Below are 17,770 nucleotides of genomic sequence, written 5' to 3'. Positions count from 1 at the left end.
TTGAGAGGGGGTTAGCCTGGTGGGAGGGGCCTAGGGTAGGGGGACTGCAATGTCAGAGGATCTTGCACATGCAGTACAGTGCTCTCCGAGGACTGACTTCTGGGCTCTGTCCCCCTTCCAGTTATCCTTGGCTCTTACTATTCCTGACGTAAACCCTTGACTTCATCCAAGCAGACCTTCTCTCTGGGGTCTGACTATGGTTTATATGCTCATCCTTCTTGCCCTGTGCTGTTCTGATAGTGGGTAGCTCTAAGCAGCTGCAATCTGCTTACACTTGTTTAAATGTTTCTAGCTACATGTCTTGCGTATGTTGAGCAAAGACTGTTTGCTTCTTTCCCAACTTTCCACAGCACAGAGTGCGAAGTTTTGAATGGACTGGACACTTGATACATAGAGTTGACTGACTGACAGACCTTCCCACTCTTTTAGTAGCTCCCAGGATTGGCCGATCATCAGCTGCCACCTCCAGGCAGACAACACTGACTCAGTAGCAGCAGAGATACGTGCTTCAGTCGGCGTCTTAGACAACTCAGGCTAAAAAGCACATCCAGTGATCTTGTAGCCATCCCCCAGCCTCCAGTCAGTATGAGACCACGGAGCTCAAAAGATGACCTAAGAAGTATTTCATGCTTAGAGGATGGGAGTAGACAAGAGGAGACTTCCCTATGCACCTTATGTGGAAGCAAAAGATAGAAGGAAGATAATATGGGAGAGAGAAAGTGTTTGAGGGAGAGGGAAGAAGGGAGGAAGAGAGAAGGAACAACAAAGGGAAAGGAGGAAAGTAGTAAGGAGGAAAGGAGGAAAGGAGAAAGAGGAAGAGTATAAAAGGAAGACAAGGGAGGAAGGAAGAGAGGAGAGGACAGGAGCTGCTGAGCCAGTCACACTTGACAGCCACTTGCAGGTGGGAGTTCAGGGTAGGAACTAGATTTGAATTTTAATGCAACAATCTTACCCAGCCTCCAGTAACCCTCTGCTCCTGGGCTTGGGGACATGGGCAAGCCTGGGATCCATGGGCTCTAAATGCATGGCTGGGTGGGTGGGCAAACAGGTGCTCAAACAGAGAAGCTGTGGTCGCACTGAAGCCAGTAGCTTCACGGAGGGTCATGTGCTTGCATGGCAAGGAGGAGAATTTGCCAGGTCAGGCTGAGGCTCTCGTTCCAGCCAGGAAAGAGATATTCAATTCTGTGGATGCTGTGAGCCTTGGTTGAAAAAAATAAAGAGGAAGGCTACGATTGCTGCTTTCATTAAGAGGCGAAAGCAGTGGGGGCTGGAGCTTAGCAAGAGCCAGGAAGCAAGCAGAGGAAGAGTTTAACCCCTTGAGTGTCTTTCTTCACGATATGTTTGCACTCACCCACCCCCACATGGTTGCTGCCTTGGCCTGATCTCCAAGGCCGCCACCTTCATATCTCCCTCAGCTGAAGGAGGGAGAGAGGCCAGGCTGCATATTAATGCAGATCCGATGACAATTAAATGATACATTATTTCCCTGTCCCAGGTTCCGTTGGTCTCCTGCCTCTGCTGGATTTGGGCAGGAAGAGGAGTTCTGGGGATAAAAGACCAACTGGGTAGTGAGATAATGCATCTAATACCATGCCTGGCCCTTGGGAACCCCTAGCCACCTCCACCCACCCCTCAGCAGCCTCACAGGGCTGCATTCTCACTCTAATGAGGCCAGAGAAGGGAAATCAAGGAATGAGAAAAGATTGACAGTGAAATTATGATCCGAAGACCACCCCCTCTGCTGTCTCTTCCTACTTGAGCACACCCAGTAGAGAACTGATGCAGCAGGGAGCTCCCCAGGAGAAACACCAGCATGAGGGCTGCCGGCTCTGCTCTTCCTCTCCTCACTTCACCCTGTCCGTGAAGGTCTCTCTCTGCTTGCTGGCTGCATCTAGCCCTGCACCATTGAGAGGTATGGGCAGAGGAAGACAGACATCTGAAATGGGGGTCATGGGTAGAGAGCAGGGTGGGTCCAAACATGTAGTCAGCAAAGATGATTCCTTCCTGAGGTTTTTTGGGGGAAACTTCGGTTGAAGTTAGGCAAAACAGTGGGGAGAAATGGGTGGTCCAAAAGGCACAAAAGGCATTCAGCCAGCCAAGATGTCCATGATTTCACATCCAAGGGGAGAGAGCTGCAGGGAGGAGGTGAGGCATGCATATCCTCACTCTCTAAGTCTCTGGGTGTCCAGGCTTCAGGAGCAGGGGGAAAAGCTGAATGATCTGGAGAAGGAAGGAGCTACTGGTGGTGTTAACCTCCTAGTGCCTGGCACAACTTCCTAAGTGAAAGATTTCCAACAACTTCCACTCTTCTCCACCATACTAATTAATTCTTATTTTTGTTCTGCTCCCTTGGGAAGCAAAAGCAGGACAAGGGAGAAGGAAAGATGAGGACACTACAGTTCCTATCTGGTTTTGACATGTGAGGCTGGATAGGAATCCAGGTGATTCCTATTTCCCTGGATTCCCAGCAAGAGCACCTAGGCAGCAGACTTTGGGCTCTCTAAGCTACTTCGGGGGCCACAGCAAAGTCCTTATCTAAGAAAATTGTCTTTCCTCAATCCTTCTTGCCCACACAGTCCCCTGAGGGATGCAAAGAAAGTGAGGATGCAGTGGAAGAGAAGGGAGACACCAAAGGGCATAAAGAGAGGAATCAGATGAAGAATAAGAATGACCAGGAAGCTGTGGCTGCCCCCAGGGAAATGGAATAAAAGAGTTCTTTTCCTTCTATTTTGGGAAAAATCCACGTAGTATATTGGAGGATGTTGCCTTTTTTGAGCCATGGGCACTGAGGGAAAACTGACTTTCTGCTTTTTATGCCAGATAAGGAAAGAAAACTGTGACACTGAAGAAAGGGCAAATGGGCCATTGAGGGAGCTGGGGAAGAAAACCACATCTTCTTGGGGCTTGACTCAAATGCTGTATGTCTGCCAAGTCAGATTATCCTTGATCTGCACCTCTAAGAGCCCATGGTTCCAGTCAAATCTACTCTGCGAGCTAACATATCCTGTCCCAACTTCTCTAAATCTACAGTAGATGCGAAAAAAAATTGAGTTTTTAAGGAATACGTCAAATCCTCACAAGTATCCCCAGACCTAAAGCACACCAAGACTAGGTGAAGACGGGATTCTTGGCTCTCCTCCCCCCTCCCTACACCTGGATCTTAGCGTCATCATTGTCAGGGTCAGGTGCTGACAAGGTGCTGATTTCCCCTGAGTTGTTCTTCCATGCGGTTCTCCCGTCATCTGTCTAATCAGAGACAGGAAGCTAAAATGGTCACAGCCTTCCCAATACAGAGGAGAGAATAGTCCAGTCCTCTTTCGTCTCTTCTTCCCATATTCCTACTTCATGGACATTGGGAGTAAAGAAAGAGCTTGAGGTCCCTCAGTGAGAGTCCCTCACTGAGGGTTAATGAGCATATTTCTCTTGGAACTCAACATGAGATTCCAGTTATCACCAAATTACTGAGGGGAAACAAGGTTTGCAGTCACCAGCCATAACAGAGAGGTTTAAACAGGAATTACATCCAAGTACCAACTCCGTTTGCCAACTGTCTCTCTCATCATTGTTCCCTTTCCATGACTGCCAAACCCTGCACAGAAACCCTCCTTGAGTCAGAGGAAAAAGCTATAACCAGACTGAGTCCTCACACTATAACTGAGTCCTCCATTAGCTTGGTGGGTTGTTTGCTTGCACCTCTCTGGTTTTGTGGAGATTCAGAAGAAAGGTGCCCACTCAGGTCAGAGCAGAGTAAGCTTCCCTGAATGAGCCACTCCTGGCTTTGACTCCCACTGCATCAGTTTAAGATCCAGGTCATTTCCTCTGGAAAATGCTTTCTCTTACCCTTCATCTTCCTCTGTCTCGAACCCCCCTGCCTTCTCTCATCATTCCTGCTTTTCTGCCGTATCCCCTGTCTCCTGAATTCCCTCAGACCCTAATTCTACTCTTCCTGGACCCAGGCCTTTAAAGCTCTTAACATATCTCTTTGCCAAGCCTCCATCTTTTTCGTATCTCACTCTTCATTCAAATAACTTTACTCCCCAAACTCCCTTCCAAATTTTTCTTAACTTAAAAAAAAATCTTCAGCTGTTCTCTTTTCTTCAGTTTAATCTTTACCCCAACTTCCTGTCAACCTTGTCCCTTTTAAAACCTGCCAGTTTCCCATATCCCCAATCACTTAAAACCTATTTCTTTTCTCCTTTGCCCCCAATGATGGTCTGGATACTCACTTTTGCTCTAACATCCCCCAAACCCTCTCAAACACTGATATCATTCCCTCCTTTCCCCTAAATCTCCTTGACACACTTCTACCCCCAAGCATCTTCTCACTTCATGTTACCCTAGTCCTTCAGACTCTTAGGTGCACCCAATTTCCCCCTTGTCTCCTCCTCACACCCGTTGCTTCTCTTTCTCCCACCACAACAGTCCCCATCCCTTCTTCCCCACTCACTCGGGTCTCCTGCTCAGGACGCCCTTGCCGAGGGCGGCGGGGGATTTGTGCTGAAGGAGAGTTCCAGCGGCAGCGCAACAACTCGGGGGACGCTCCTTCTCCTTGTCGGCGACGGCCCCGGGCGCCACTGGGTGCTGATGGAGCGACTGGGGTGCGTGAGCCCTGCTGCTGGGGCCCGGCTGGGGCTGCGCCAGGAGCTGTCCGTGGTGTTGAAGCGATGGCTGCTCTGGCGCGGGCTGTGGCGCGGCGTGCGAGAGCTGTCCGTGGTTCTGGACCGGTTCTTGGGCCCCGGCGGCGGCGGTGGCGGCGGTGGCCGGGGTAGCCGGCAGCAGGGCGGGCGACGGGGGGACGAGCCCGGGCGGAGGCTGGGCTTGCAGCAGCTGCTGGTGCTCCCACAGGCTGCGGTTCTCGGCGCTCAGCTCGTCCAGCCGCCGCTCCAGCTCATCGATGCGCTGGCGCTGGGTGTGGATGAGGCTCTGCTGGTTCTGCACGATGGCCGTGAGCTCCTTGAGGTAGAGCACGGCGCGCACCGGGTTCTCCAGCAGGCTCTCCATGCCGCCCGCCGCCGCCTGCGCCCTGCCTGCGCCTCGGCGGGCGGCGGGGAGCGCGAGGGCGCGCAGGAGCCGAGCAGCCCCGGCGATCCGCTCGCTTCCCTCTCCGGCGGGCCCGGCCTCCCTCCCCGCTGCCGGCGCCGCGTCACTGCCACACAGACATTCACATACGCACCGAGGGGCGGGACCGGGCGCCAGGGCCCACCCACCTCTAGGCTTGGTGAGCAGTTCGGCTTACTGCAGAGCTGACAGGAGAGAAAGAAGGCGAATGAGAGACTGGGTAGGGGAGCAGGATAAACGAAGGAGCCCCGGGATGGATAAGATAAATCTAGCAAGAAAGAGAAAGCGGGCGAGGCAGAAGCAGTGACACTGGGAAAGTGCAGTGGGACTGGTAGGAAAGAGAAATGTATTTAAAAAGAGGAAGTCGTGGGTCTCTGAAAGGGTCAACAAATTCTTTTTCCTAGGTCCAGCCATCTCAGAAGCTGGGGGTCCATCTTAAAGACCTTCTGAGGAGAGGCCACATTTGCTCTATTGTTCTCAACTATCTATTCTGCTGGGGAATTCCCTGGAACACGAGGATCATAGGACTATAAGGGGCCCTAGAGAACATCCAGTCCTACTCCTTCCTTCAGCCAAGAGGAAACTTAGGATGGGAAGGCCTTTTGTGCTGGGTCTTCTCTGGGAATGAGACCTCAGGACAGTTTTGGCCACTCTAATGGAACACAAACTAAATACACCAGGCTTTCTGTGTCATGGGCTAATGCTTCCAGAAACTTCTGAAAAGATCATTCTGTTTGGAAAACCTTTATGAAATGCATACTACTACCAAACACTGGGCTGGGTGGTGGTAAGATAAGGATGACTAGGATGGAAAGTTTGGCTTCTTGAGGCTTATGATTAAGTAGGTGAAACAGGTAATAAATATTTAATTTCAATATACAGTGGTGGTTGTAAGTGATAAGATGGAGCTATACCCAATGTGCTATAGGAGCCCAACAGCCTGGGGATCTGGGAAGGCTTATTGGAGGAAATAACACTTGCAGTGGGAAGGATTTTCCAGAAAGGGGAAACAGCACAAGCAAAAGCTCAGAGATAGTGAATCAGCATGGACTGAATAATTTATTAATTTCTACAATACATGTATGTAAAACACCTACTAAGTGCTGAGTAATGTACTAGGAACTGTGCAGGCTATGCTTTGCATAGATAATAAGTTGCAATTTCTATAATCAAGGAGACTACAATCGAGTAGAGTAGATAATGACGTGCACATGAATAACTAAAATATAAACCAAAATTTCTATAAGAGCTCTTCAAGCCCAGTGCCAAAGGAGTTCAGCGGAGGGAGAGGTTGTGTTTGACCATGGTGATCTGAAAAGAAGGAGGTGTTCTTCAAGGTGGGCCATGAAGGATGGAAAGGATTTCAACAGGTGGACGGAACAGGGGGCCAAAATATGGGGAAGATATGTGACACAGCAGGAAAAGACTTAGGAAAGGAAATATAGCACTTTAGTTTAATCTAATTTAGCAGGGAAATGACTCTTTTCTCTGGGCTATAAGTGCTCTTAGCATATCTGTTGTTCTGTTCCATTCTCCACACAGGTGGCCTGTCAGGCTCCCTGTCTACCTGCTCTTCCCCTAAGGTAGACATATCTGTGAATATCATATGTCCAGTGAGCTGGACAAGCCACGTCCATCTGGTACCAGACATGAATGACCTTGTGGGAAGGGATCTGTGCTCTGCAAACATATTGATTTCTCTGCACTTGTATTGTGTTTTTATTTTGCTTTTCTCCCATGTATTTTCCTAGTAAACTTCCTTTTGTAAAGAATGAGTGAAGGAAGCTTATCCACAGCTGAGCCAACAGTTGGGAGAACCGAGCACTCAGGAGGATGCTTTGGTAGTGATCAGTTTTCCAGCTAAAGAATGAAGGTTGGGGGATGGAATGAAGGCACACAAAAACTCAAACACTTTTCTTCTGAATTGTCTTTGCTTGCCTGTTGATTTGTTGTCCAAGAGTTGGGTGCTCATAGAGACCAATACTATTTCTATAACTGAAACAGCCTGCAGCGTAATTATCCATGGGGCTTGTTTAAAATGCAGATTTCTGGGCCCCATATTAGTCCTGCTGTGTTGAAATCACTTAAGAATGGGGCCCAAGTGTTTTCATTTTTTGACTTTTTCTTTTATTTAAAAAAGTAAACTTTATTGAGCTATGATTTACATGTAATAATGTGCACCCACTTTGAGTGCACAGTTCAATGAATTTTGACAAATATATACACCCTTGTAATCAAGATTTCCATCACTGCAAAAAGTAACCTCATGCCCCTTTGCAGTCAATTACTCTCATCCTCAGCCCCAATCAACCACTGATCTGGTTTCTGTCAAGATAAATTAGTTTTGCCTGTTCTAGAATTTCATATAAATGGCAATCATAGAGTATATCCTCTTCTGCGTCTTTCTTTTTGCCCAGCATAATTCTTTTGAGGTTCATCTATTCTGTTATAGATATCAATAGTTTGTTCCCTTTTATTTCTGAGTAGTATTCTATGGTATGGATATACCATAACTTATCTATTCACCTGTTGATGGACGTTTTGGTTGTTTCCAGGTTTGAGTTATTTTGCATAAAGCTGCTATGATCAAGTTTTTGTGTGGACATATGTTCTCTTATGTTTTTTTCATATGTTTTGTGTGGATATAAGTATTCATATATTTTATGTTTCGTATGTTTTATCTGGAGGACAAATCTAGAATTGGAATTGCTGAGTCATATTCTAAGTATTATTTAACTTAATAAGAAACTGTGAAATTGTTTTTCAAAGTGTTTGTACTATTTTTTATCCTCATCAGCAATGTATGAGACGTTCAAGTGTTTCACATCCTTGCTAACACTTGGTATTTTTAGCCTTTTTTGATGTTATCAATTTTCATGAGTAGTAGTATATTAAGGTGGCTTTAATAAGTATTTCCCTGATGACTAATGCTGTTGAGCATCTTCTCATGTGCTTATGGCTATTTGTATATCTTCTTTGCTCACTGTTTCTGTTGAATTGTTTGTCTTCTTCTTATTGAGTTGTAAGAGTTCTTTATATATTTTGGAAAGCAGTCTTGGTCAGATGTATGTATTGCAAATATTTTCTCCAGTCAATGACTTGCCTTTTCATTTTCTTAACATTATCTTTTGAAGAGCAAAGGTTTTTATTTTGATAAAGCAAAACATCAATTTTTTCATTTGTAGTTCATGCTTTTTGTGTCCTATCTAAAAATTCTTTGTCTATCCCAAAGCCAAAAACAAATTCTCCTATGTTTTATTCTAGAAATTTTATCACTTTTGTTTTTATTTTTAGGTCTATGATCCATTTTGGGTTAATTTTAGCATTTGGTATGAAGAGTCAATGTTCATTTCTTCCTTAAATGTTTGATAGAATTCACCATTGAAGCCATCCCAGCCTGGAGGTTTCTTTGTGGGAAGATTTTTAACTACAAATACAAGTTCTTTAATAGTTACGGGGCTATTCAAATATTCTATTTCTTTGTGTGTCCATTTCAGTAATCTGTCTCTCTGGTAGGCAGAATGACCTCCCAAAGATGTCTATGTCTTAATCTCCAAAATCTGTGAATGTGTTACCTTACACAGCACAAGTGACTTTATGTGATTAAGTTAATCTTGAAATGGATAGATTATCCTGGATTATCTGGATGAATCCAATGTAATCACAAGAGTCTTTATAAGAGGGAGATGAGTGTCAGAGAGGAGATGTGACAACAGAAGCAGAGGTCAGAGTGAAACAGTTGCTATCTGGGAACCAGAAGCCAAGAGAATGCAGGTAGCCTATAGAAGCTGGAAAAGGAAGGGAAAGAGATTCTGCTCCAGAGCCTCCAGAAGGAATGCAATCCTGCCAATACCTTGATTTTAGCCAAGTGAAACCCATTTTGGACTTCTGACTTCCAGCACTGTAAGATAACAAATTTGTGTTTTAAGTCGCTATGTTTGTGGTAATTTAACAGCAGCGATAGGAAATGAATACGTGTCTTTCAAGAATATATCCATTTCATCTGAGTTGTCCAACTTGTTGGCATGAAGTTGTTTACAATATTTTCCTACTAGCCTTTTAATGTCTGTAGGCTGTGTAGTGATGTCTCCTCTTTTATTCCTGATATTGGTAATTTGGGTATTCTTTTTTTTTTTTTTTAATCAGTCTGGCTAAAGATTTATCCACTTTTATGATACTTTCAAACAACCAGTTTTTGATGTCGTTGATTTTTCTCTATTGTTTGTCCATTTTCTATTTCATTGATTTCCTCTCTTGCCTTTAGGTTTTCCTTTTTCTACCTACTTTTGTTTCCATTTGCTCTTCTTTTACTGGCTTCTTGAGATGGAAGCTTACACAATTGGCTTTAGACCTTTCTTCTTTTTTAATACAAGCACTCAAAGCTCTAAAGTTCCCACTAAGCACTGTTCTAGTTGCATCCCACAAATTTTGTTGTCATTTTCATTCAGTGCAAAATATTTTATAATTTCCCTTGTTACTTCCAAATCTTTCTATTATCGATTTCTAATTTAATTCCTTTGTGGTCAGAGAACATACTCCGTGTGAGTCCAGTGTTTTTAAATTAATTGAAACTTTTGGAACTTTTATATGGTCCAATTTATGGTCTCTTTTGATGAATGTCCCATGTGTAATTGTCTGATAGCCACTCCAGCTGTCTCATTATTAATGTTTATGTGTGCGGTAGGCAGAATAATAGCTCCCAAAAATGTCCATATCCTGTCCTGGGAACCTGTGAATATGTTACCGTACATGGCCAAGGGGACTTTGCAGATGCCTTAAAATTAAGGAATTTGAAATGGGGAGATTGTCCTGGATTATTTAGGTGCGCCCAACCTAACCGCATAATTCCTTAGAGATGAAGAACATTTCCTGGTTGTGGTCTCAGAGATATGCGGCTATGAAAGAATGGTCAGCGTAGTGTGATGTGAGAAGGACTAGACCTGCTTTGTTTGCTTTAAAGATGGAGGAAGGGGCCATGAGCCAAGGAATGTGGATAGTCTCCAGAAGATGGAAAAGGTAAGGTAACTGATTCTCCCCTAGAACTTTCAGAAAGGTTTATAGCCCTGCTGATGCCTTGATTTTAGCCTAGTGAGACCCATTGTTGGATTTCTAACTTACAGAACCGGAAGATAACAAATTTTAATGGCTTAGGCCACTGCATTTGTGATAATTTGTTACAGCAGCCACAGAAAACTAATACAGCATGTTACAATTTTTTCCCATCTATTCATTTTAACCTATCTGTGTCTTTACATTTGAAGTGTTTTTTCTTAACACTTAATATAATAATTAGTGGGATCAGGCTTTTTTCTAATCCAGCCTGACAATCTGTCTTTTTATTGGAGTACTTAGATCATTTACATTTAATTTAATTATCATTGTGGTTGGATTTAAATCTACCATCTTGCTATTTTATTCTTTGTCTCATTTGTTCTTTGTTCTTTTTCACCTTTTCCTGCCTTCTTTTATTTTTTTTATTTTTTATTTTTTTTTAGTGATAACATGTTGATTTACTCAGAATTCTTTCACGTAGATTTCTTTTTTTTTTAATATTTTCTTTATTGCAGTAACATTGGTTTATAACATTGTATAAATTTCAGGTGTACATCATTATACTTCTATTTCTGCATAGATTACATCATGTTCACCACCCCAGTACTAGTTACAACCCATCACCACACACTTGTGCCAAATTATCCCTTTCGCCTTCCTCCCTCTCCGCTTCCCCTCTGGTAACCACCAATCCAATCTCTGTCTCTATGTGTTTGTTTGTTGTTGTTATTATCTACTACTTAATGAGGGAAATCATACGGTATTTGACCTTATCCCTCTGACTTATTTCACTTTGCATAATACCCTCAATGTCCATCCATGTTGTCACAAATGGCTGGATTTCATCATTTCTTATGGCTGAGTAGTATTCCATTGTGTATATATACCACATCTTCTTTATCCATTCGTCCCTTGATGGGCACTTAGGTTGCTTCCAAGTCTTGGCTATTGGTGAATAACGCTGCAATGAACACAGGGGTGCATGTATCTTTATGCATTGGTGTTTTCAAGTTCTTTGGATAAATACCCAGCAGTGGAATAGCTGGATCATATGGTAGTTCTATCCTTAATTTTTTGAGGAATCTCCATGCTGTTTTCCATAGTGGCTGCACCAGTTTGCACTCGCACCAGCAGTGTATGAGAGTTCCCTTCTCTCCACATCCTCTCCAACACACGTTGTTTCCTGTCTTGTTAATTATAGCCATTCTGACGGGCGTGAGGTGATATCTCATTGTAGTTTTGATTTGCATTTCCCTGATAGTTAATGATTTTGAACATCTTTTCATGTGTCTGTTGGACATCTGTATATCTTCTTTGGAGAAATGTCTGTTCAGGTCTTTTGCCCATTTTTTAATTGGGTTGTTAGTTTTTTTGTTGTTGAGATGCATGAGTTCTTTATATATTTTGGAGATTAACCCCTTATCAGATGTCTGGTTTGCAAATATCTTCTCCCAATTGTTAGGTTGTCTTTTCGTTTTGTCGATGGTTTCCTTTGCTGTGCAGAAGATTTTTAGTCTGATGTAGTCCCATTTGTTTATTTTTTCTATTGTTTCTCTTGCCCCGTCAGACATGGTGCTTGAAAATATGTTGCTAAGACCGATGTTGAAGAGCGTACTTCCTATGTTTTCTTCTAGAAGTTTCATAGTTTCAGGTCTTACATTCAAGTCTTTAATCCATTTTGAGTTAATTTTTGTGTATGATGTAAGGTAAGGGTCTACTTTCATTTTTTTGCATGTGGCTATCCAGTTTTCCCAACACCATTTGTTAAAGAGACTTTCTTTTCTCCATTGTATGTTCTCGGCTCCTTTGTCGAAGACTAGCTGTCCATAGATGTGTGGGTTTATTTCTGGGCTTTCGATTCTATTCCATTGATCTGTGTGTCTGTTTTTGTGCCAGTACCATGCTGTTTTGGTTACTATAGCTTTCTAGTATATTTTGAAATCAGGGAGTGTGATACCTCCAGCTTTGTTCTTTTTTCTCAAGATTCCTTTAGTTATTTGGGGTCTTCTTTGTTCCATATAAATTTTAGGATTCTTTGTTCTATTTCTGTGAAAACTGTTGTTGGAACTTTGATAGGGATTGCATTGAATCTGTAGATTGCTTTAGGAAGTATGGACATCTTAACTATGTTAATTCTTCCAATCCAAGAGCACGGAATATCTTTCCATTTCTTTGTGTCTTCTTCAATTTCTTTCAGCAATGTTTTATAGTTTTCGGTGTACAGATCTTTCACCTCTTTGGTTAAGTTTATTCCTAGGTATTTTATTCTTTTTGTTGCAATTGTAAATGGGATTGTATTCTTAATTTCTCTTTCTGCTACTTCGTTGTTAGTGTATAGAAATGCAACTGATTTTTGTATGTTCATTTTGTATCCTGCAACTTTACCATATTCGTTTATTACTTCAAAAAGTTTTCTGGTGGATTCTTTAGGGTTTTCTATATATAAAATAATGTCATCTGCAAATAGTGAGAGTTTCACTTCTTCCTTTCCAATTTGGATCCCTTTTACTTCTTTTTCTTGCCTGATTGCTCTGGCTAGGACTTCCAGTACTATGTTAAATAGGAGGGGCGACAGTGGGCATCCTTGTCTGGTTCCTGTTCTTAGAGGGATAGCTTTCAATCTTTCACCATTGAGGATGATATTAGCTGTGGGTTTGTCATATATGGCCTCTATTATTTTGAGGTACTTTCCTTCTATACCCATTTTATTCAGAGTTTTTATCATAAATGGATGCTGTATCTTGTCAAATGCTTTCTCTGCATCTATTGAGATGATCATGTGATTTTTATTCTTCATTTTATTAATATGGTGTATTACGTTGATTGATTTGCGAATGTTGAACCATCTCTGCATACCTGGAATAAATCCCACTTGATCATGGTGTATAATCTTTTTAACGTATTGTTGTATGTGATTTGCTAGTATTTTGTTGAGGATTTTTGCATTGATGTTAATCAGTGATATTGGCCTGTAATTTTCTTTTTGTTGTTGTTGTTGTCCTTGTCTGGTTTTGGTATCAGGGTAATGTTGGCTTCATAGAATGAGTTAGGGAGCTTCCCCCCCTCCTCAATTTTTTGGAAGAGTTTGAGAAGGATAGGTATTAAGTCTTCTTTGAATGTTTGGTAGAATTCACCAGGGAAACCGTCTGGTCCTGGACTTTTATTTTTGGGGAGGTTTTTGATTACTGTTTCGATCTCCTTACTGGTGATTGGTGTATTCAAATTCTCTATTTCTTCTTGATCCAGTTTTGGAAGGTTGTATGATTCTAAGAATTTATCCATTTCTTCCAGATTGTTGAATTTGTTGGCATATAGCTTTTCATAGTATTCTCTTATAATCTTTTGTATTTCTGAGGTGTCTGTTGTAATTTCTCCTCTTTCATTTCTGATTTTACTTATTTGTGCCTTCTCTCTTTTTTTCTTGGTGAGTCTAGCTCAAGGTTTGTCAATTTGTTTATCTTTTCAAAGAACCAGCTCTTGGTTTTATTAATTTTTTCTATTGTTTTTTTAGTCTCTATTTCATTTATTTCTGCTCTGATTTTTATTATTTCCCTTCTTCCACTGATTTTGGGCTTTGTTTGTTCTTCTTTTTCCAGTTCCTTTAGGTGCATTGTTAGGTTGTTTATTTGAGATTTTTCTTGTTTGTTGAGATAGGCCTGTATTGCTATAAACTTCCCTCTTAGAACCGCTTTTGCTGTATCCCATAAATTCTGGCATGTCGTATTTTCATTTTCATTTGTCTCCAGATATTTTTTGATTTCTCCTTTGATTTCTTCGTTGACCCAGTCGTTGTTCAGTAGCATTTTGTTTAATCTCCAGGAATTTGTGGCATTTCTGATTTTCTTCCTATAGTTGATTTCTAGTTTCATACCGTTGTGGTCAGAAAAGATACTTGGTATTATTTCAATCTTCTTAAATTTATGGAGACTTGTTTTGTGGCCTAATATGTGATCAATCCTGGAGAATGTTCCATGTGCATTTGAAAAGAATGTGTATTCTTCTGTTTTTGGATGGAATGCTCTGTATATATCTACTAGGTCCATCTGTTCTAGTGTGTCACTTAAGGCCAATGTTTCTTATTGATCTTCTGTTTGGATGATCTATCCATTGGTGTAAGTGGAGTGTTAAAGTCCCCTACTATTATTGTGTTACTGTCTATTTCTCTTTTTATGTCTGTTAATAATTGCTTTATATATTTAGGTGCACCTACATTGGGTGCATAGATATTTACAAGTGTTATATCCTCTTGTTGGATTGTTCCCTTGATCATTATGTAATGCCCTTCTTTGTCTCTTTTTACAGTTTTTGTTTTAAAGTCTATTTTTTCTGATATGAGTATTGCTACCCCAGCTTTCTTTTCAATGCCATTTGCGTGGAGTATCTTTTTCCATCCCTTCACTTTCAGTTTGTGAGTGTCTTTAGGTCTGAATGAAGTGTGTCTCTTGTATGCAGCATATATATGGGTCTTGTTATTTTATCCAATCAGCCACCCTATGCCTTTTAATTAGAGCAGTTAGTCCATTGACATTTAAAGTAGCTATTGATAAGTATGTACTTACTGCCATTTTTTAACTTTCTTTTTTCTCAGTGTTTTAGTAGTCCTTCTCGGTTCCTTTCTCCTTCTATACAGAATTGATGGTCTCTTTAGTTTGACTCTGTCTGAAAGCTCTACTCTTTAACTCCCTACCTCCCTCATTTTATGTTTTTGATATCATATCTAACCTCTTTTTTGTGCATTTGTATCCATTACCCTCTTATCATGGAAATAGATAATTTTTCCTATTTGCAGTCTTCTTTTTTCCCCTTAAATCAGTCCCTTTAACATTTCTTGTAGCACTGGTTTCTTGTTGACAAACTCCTTTAATTTTTGCTTGTCTGGGAAATTTTTTATCTCTCCTTCCATTTTGTAATTTTTTTTATTTATTTATTTTTTCCCCCAAAGCCCAAGTAGATAGTTGTATGTCATAGTTGCACAGCCTTCTAGTTGCTGTATGTGGGACGCCACCTCAGCATGGCCAGAGAAGGGGCGCGTCCATGTGCGCCCAGGATCTGAACCCGGGCCGCCAGCAGCGGAGTGCGAGCACTTAACCGCTAAGCCAAGGGGCCGGCCCTCCTTCCATTTTGAATGATAACCTTGCTGGGTAGAGTATTCTTGGCTGTAAGTTTTTTCCTTTTAGCACTTTAAATATATCATGCCACTCTCTTCTAGCCTCTAAGGTTTCCACTGAGAAGTCGGCTGATAGCCTTATGGGGTTTCCTTTGTATGTAACTTGTCTTTCTCTTGCGGCGTTTAGGATTCTCTCTTTATCTTTAATTCTGGACATTTTGATTATGATGTGTCTTGGTGTGGGCCTCTTTGGGTTTATCTTGTTTGGGGCTCTCTGTGCTTCCTGTACCTGGATGTCTGTTTCCTTCCTTAGGTTAGGGAAGTTTTCATCTATTATTTCTTGAAATAGATTCTCTGCCCCTTTGTCTCACTCTTCTCCTTCCGGGACACCTATAACACGGATGTTAGTGCGCTTAATGTTGTCCCAGAGGTCCCTTAGAGTGTCCTCACTCTTTTTAATTCTTTTCTCTTTTACCTGTTCAGCTTGGGTAATTTCCTCTAGTCTTTCGTCCAGCTTGCAGATCCGTTCTTCTGTATCCTCTACTCTGCTTTTGAGTCCCTCTAATGAATTTTTCATTTCCAGTATTGTATTCTTCATTTCTGATTGGTTCTTTTTTATATCTTCCATTTCTTTGTTGACATTCTCACTGAGTTCATCTATTCTTCTCCCAAGATCAGTGAGCATTCTCAACACTCTTAGTTTGAACTCTCTGTTGGGTAGGTTGCTCATTTCTGTTTCACTTAGCTCCTTTTCTGGTTTTGTCCTGTTCCCTTACTTGGAATGTATTCCTTTGCCTCCTCATTTTGCCTCTTTCCCTGTGCTTGTGACTACGTATTAGGTAAGTCAGCTACGTCTCCTGCTCTTGGATAGGTGACCTTATATAAGTGATGCCGTAGGAAGCCTGCAGTGTGCTTCCCTCAGTTCTCAATGTTCCAGGGGTGACCCCTATGTGGGCTACGTGTGTCCTTCTGTTGTGGCCTGTTTGCTCTCCTGTAGGCGCCCAGGGAGGCCAAATTATGCTCCTGGCCAGCTGTTGTAGTGCTCAGCAGCTTGTAGTTGTTGTGGGCCCTTCAGTCTCTTTATCAGGTCTGGGGAGCCCCAGCACAGTTGGCTGCAAGTTCTAATACCATATTTGTGTTGCAGTATTTCTTTTAAGTGAGTAGGCCCCCAGCGTGGCAGGCTGTTAGGCTCAGGGGCTTACAGTTGCCATAAGCCTCCAGCCTTTAGGTCTCTTGTCAGCTCTCTGAGGATTGCAGCTGGGTGGGACTGGCCTCAGGCACAGGAGCACCCAATTGTTTCAGGCTTTGGAAGGTGGGGCAAACCCCCATGTGGGTCTTTGAGAAGCACAAGTCTTCTGCAGCTGACAAGCCCTGCCACCCACAGGTCCACACACACAGTCAACACAGCCCTGCCCCATGTGCGCACCCCAACCTCCTGAAGTGGTCCCAGTCTCTCCATGGTGGGAGCCCCACACACTCCACCACCACCCCACACTCTCCACCCGCTCCTTGTGTATGCCCTGCCCCACTGAAGTCGTCTCAGTTGCCAGGCTACAGAGAATCCAGTCACCAATCTATGCAGGCCCACAAGTTGCCTGAGGGCTTGTTGTTGGGTGGGTCCAGTCTCTAGGGTGGGCTGCCTGCCCTGGCTGAGTTGGATTAAATCAGTGCTCTAGTGGGTGGGGCAGACCTGGGCTAGCAGGCCCCAGGGAGAACTCCAATGGCGTCTGTGTCAGCACACCCACACCAGGCAACAACAATGGTCGCCGCCAATGTCCCAGTCCCTGGGGAGGTCTCACCTCTCTCTGCAATGCACTCAGAGCCTATCAGGTGAGTCTCTTTTCGCCAAAGCACTGTGTACCTTTCTTTCAGGTGATTTTCGGTTGCTTTCTGAAACAGGTGAATTTGTGTGTGGCCGCTTTAAGAGCTGGTTTTAATTTCTTTGTGAAGCAGCTTTTCTGGGGGTACTCCCCAATGTTTTAGTAGCAGGCAAAGTCAGATATTATGCCACTCATCTCAATTGTGCTGGGTCCACAAAATGCCCCCAGTGGGAGTGCTCCCCGGCTCAGGGCCCCGCTCCTCCAGGGAGGGCTGCGTACCTGTGGGCTGCTCCCGGGCGGCTGTGAAGCTGGCAGCTTGTGAAGGCAGCATTTTTCCTCTCCACAAGGGAGTTTCTGCCTCTTCCACCTCAATTAGGATTGTCCTTTGTTACAGGAGTTCCTCTTATCCAGCTTTCAGTTCTGTCTCAGGGGTAGTTTTTCCACGAATAGTTGTAAATTGGCTGTGTCCGTGGGAGGAGGTGAGTTCAGAGTCTGTCTACACCGCCATCTTAGCAACAAGTCATCCTGCCTTCTTTTAGATTGAGTATTTTCTGGTACTCCATTTCATCTCCACTCTTGGCTTATTGACACTACCTGTTCATTTATTTATTTAGCGGTTGCTCTAGGGTTCACAATATTTATTGTTAAACTTTCATTGTCTACTTTCAAATATAATATTTCACATATAATATAAAAAATTTACAACAGTTTATTTCCATTCCCCTCCCATCCT

The 17,770-nt window shown here is 42.8% G+C and overlaps 1 protein-coding gene across 1 annotated transcript in view; it reads right to left on the bottom strand.

Moving 5' to 3' along the window:
• The window catches only part of IQSEC3 (IQ motif and Sec7 domain ArfGEF 3), a 104,880-nt gene extending 99,879 nt beyond the window's left edge, over positions 1-5,001 (bottom strand). The window contains exon 1 of the mRNA XM_058559087.1: positions 4,448-5,001. Within this exon, the coding sequence (XP_058415070.1) occupies positions 4,448-5,001 (554 nt within the window). The remainder of the gene's footprint in view (positions 1-4,447) is intronic.
• Positions 5,002-17,770: the final 12,769 nt, after the last annotated feature.

The sequence above is a fragment of the Diceros bicornis genome, chromosome 17 (assembly GCF_020826845.1).
Source record: "Diceros bicornis minor isolate mBicDic1 chromosome 17, mDicBic1.mat.cur, whole genome shotgun sequence".
Taxonomy (NCBI): Eukaryota; Metazoa; Chordata; class Mammalia; order Perissodactyla; family Rhinocerotidae; genus Diceros; species Diceros bicornis.
This window is presented reverse-complemented; position numbering and strand designations above follow the sequence as displayed.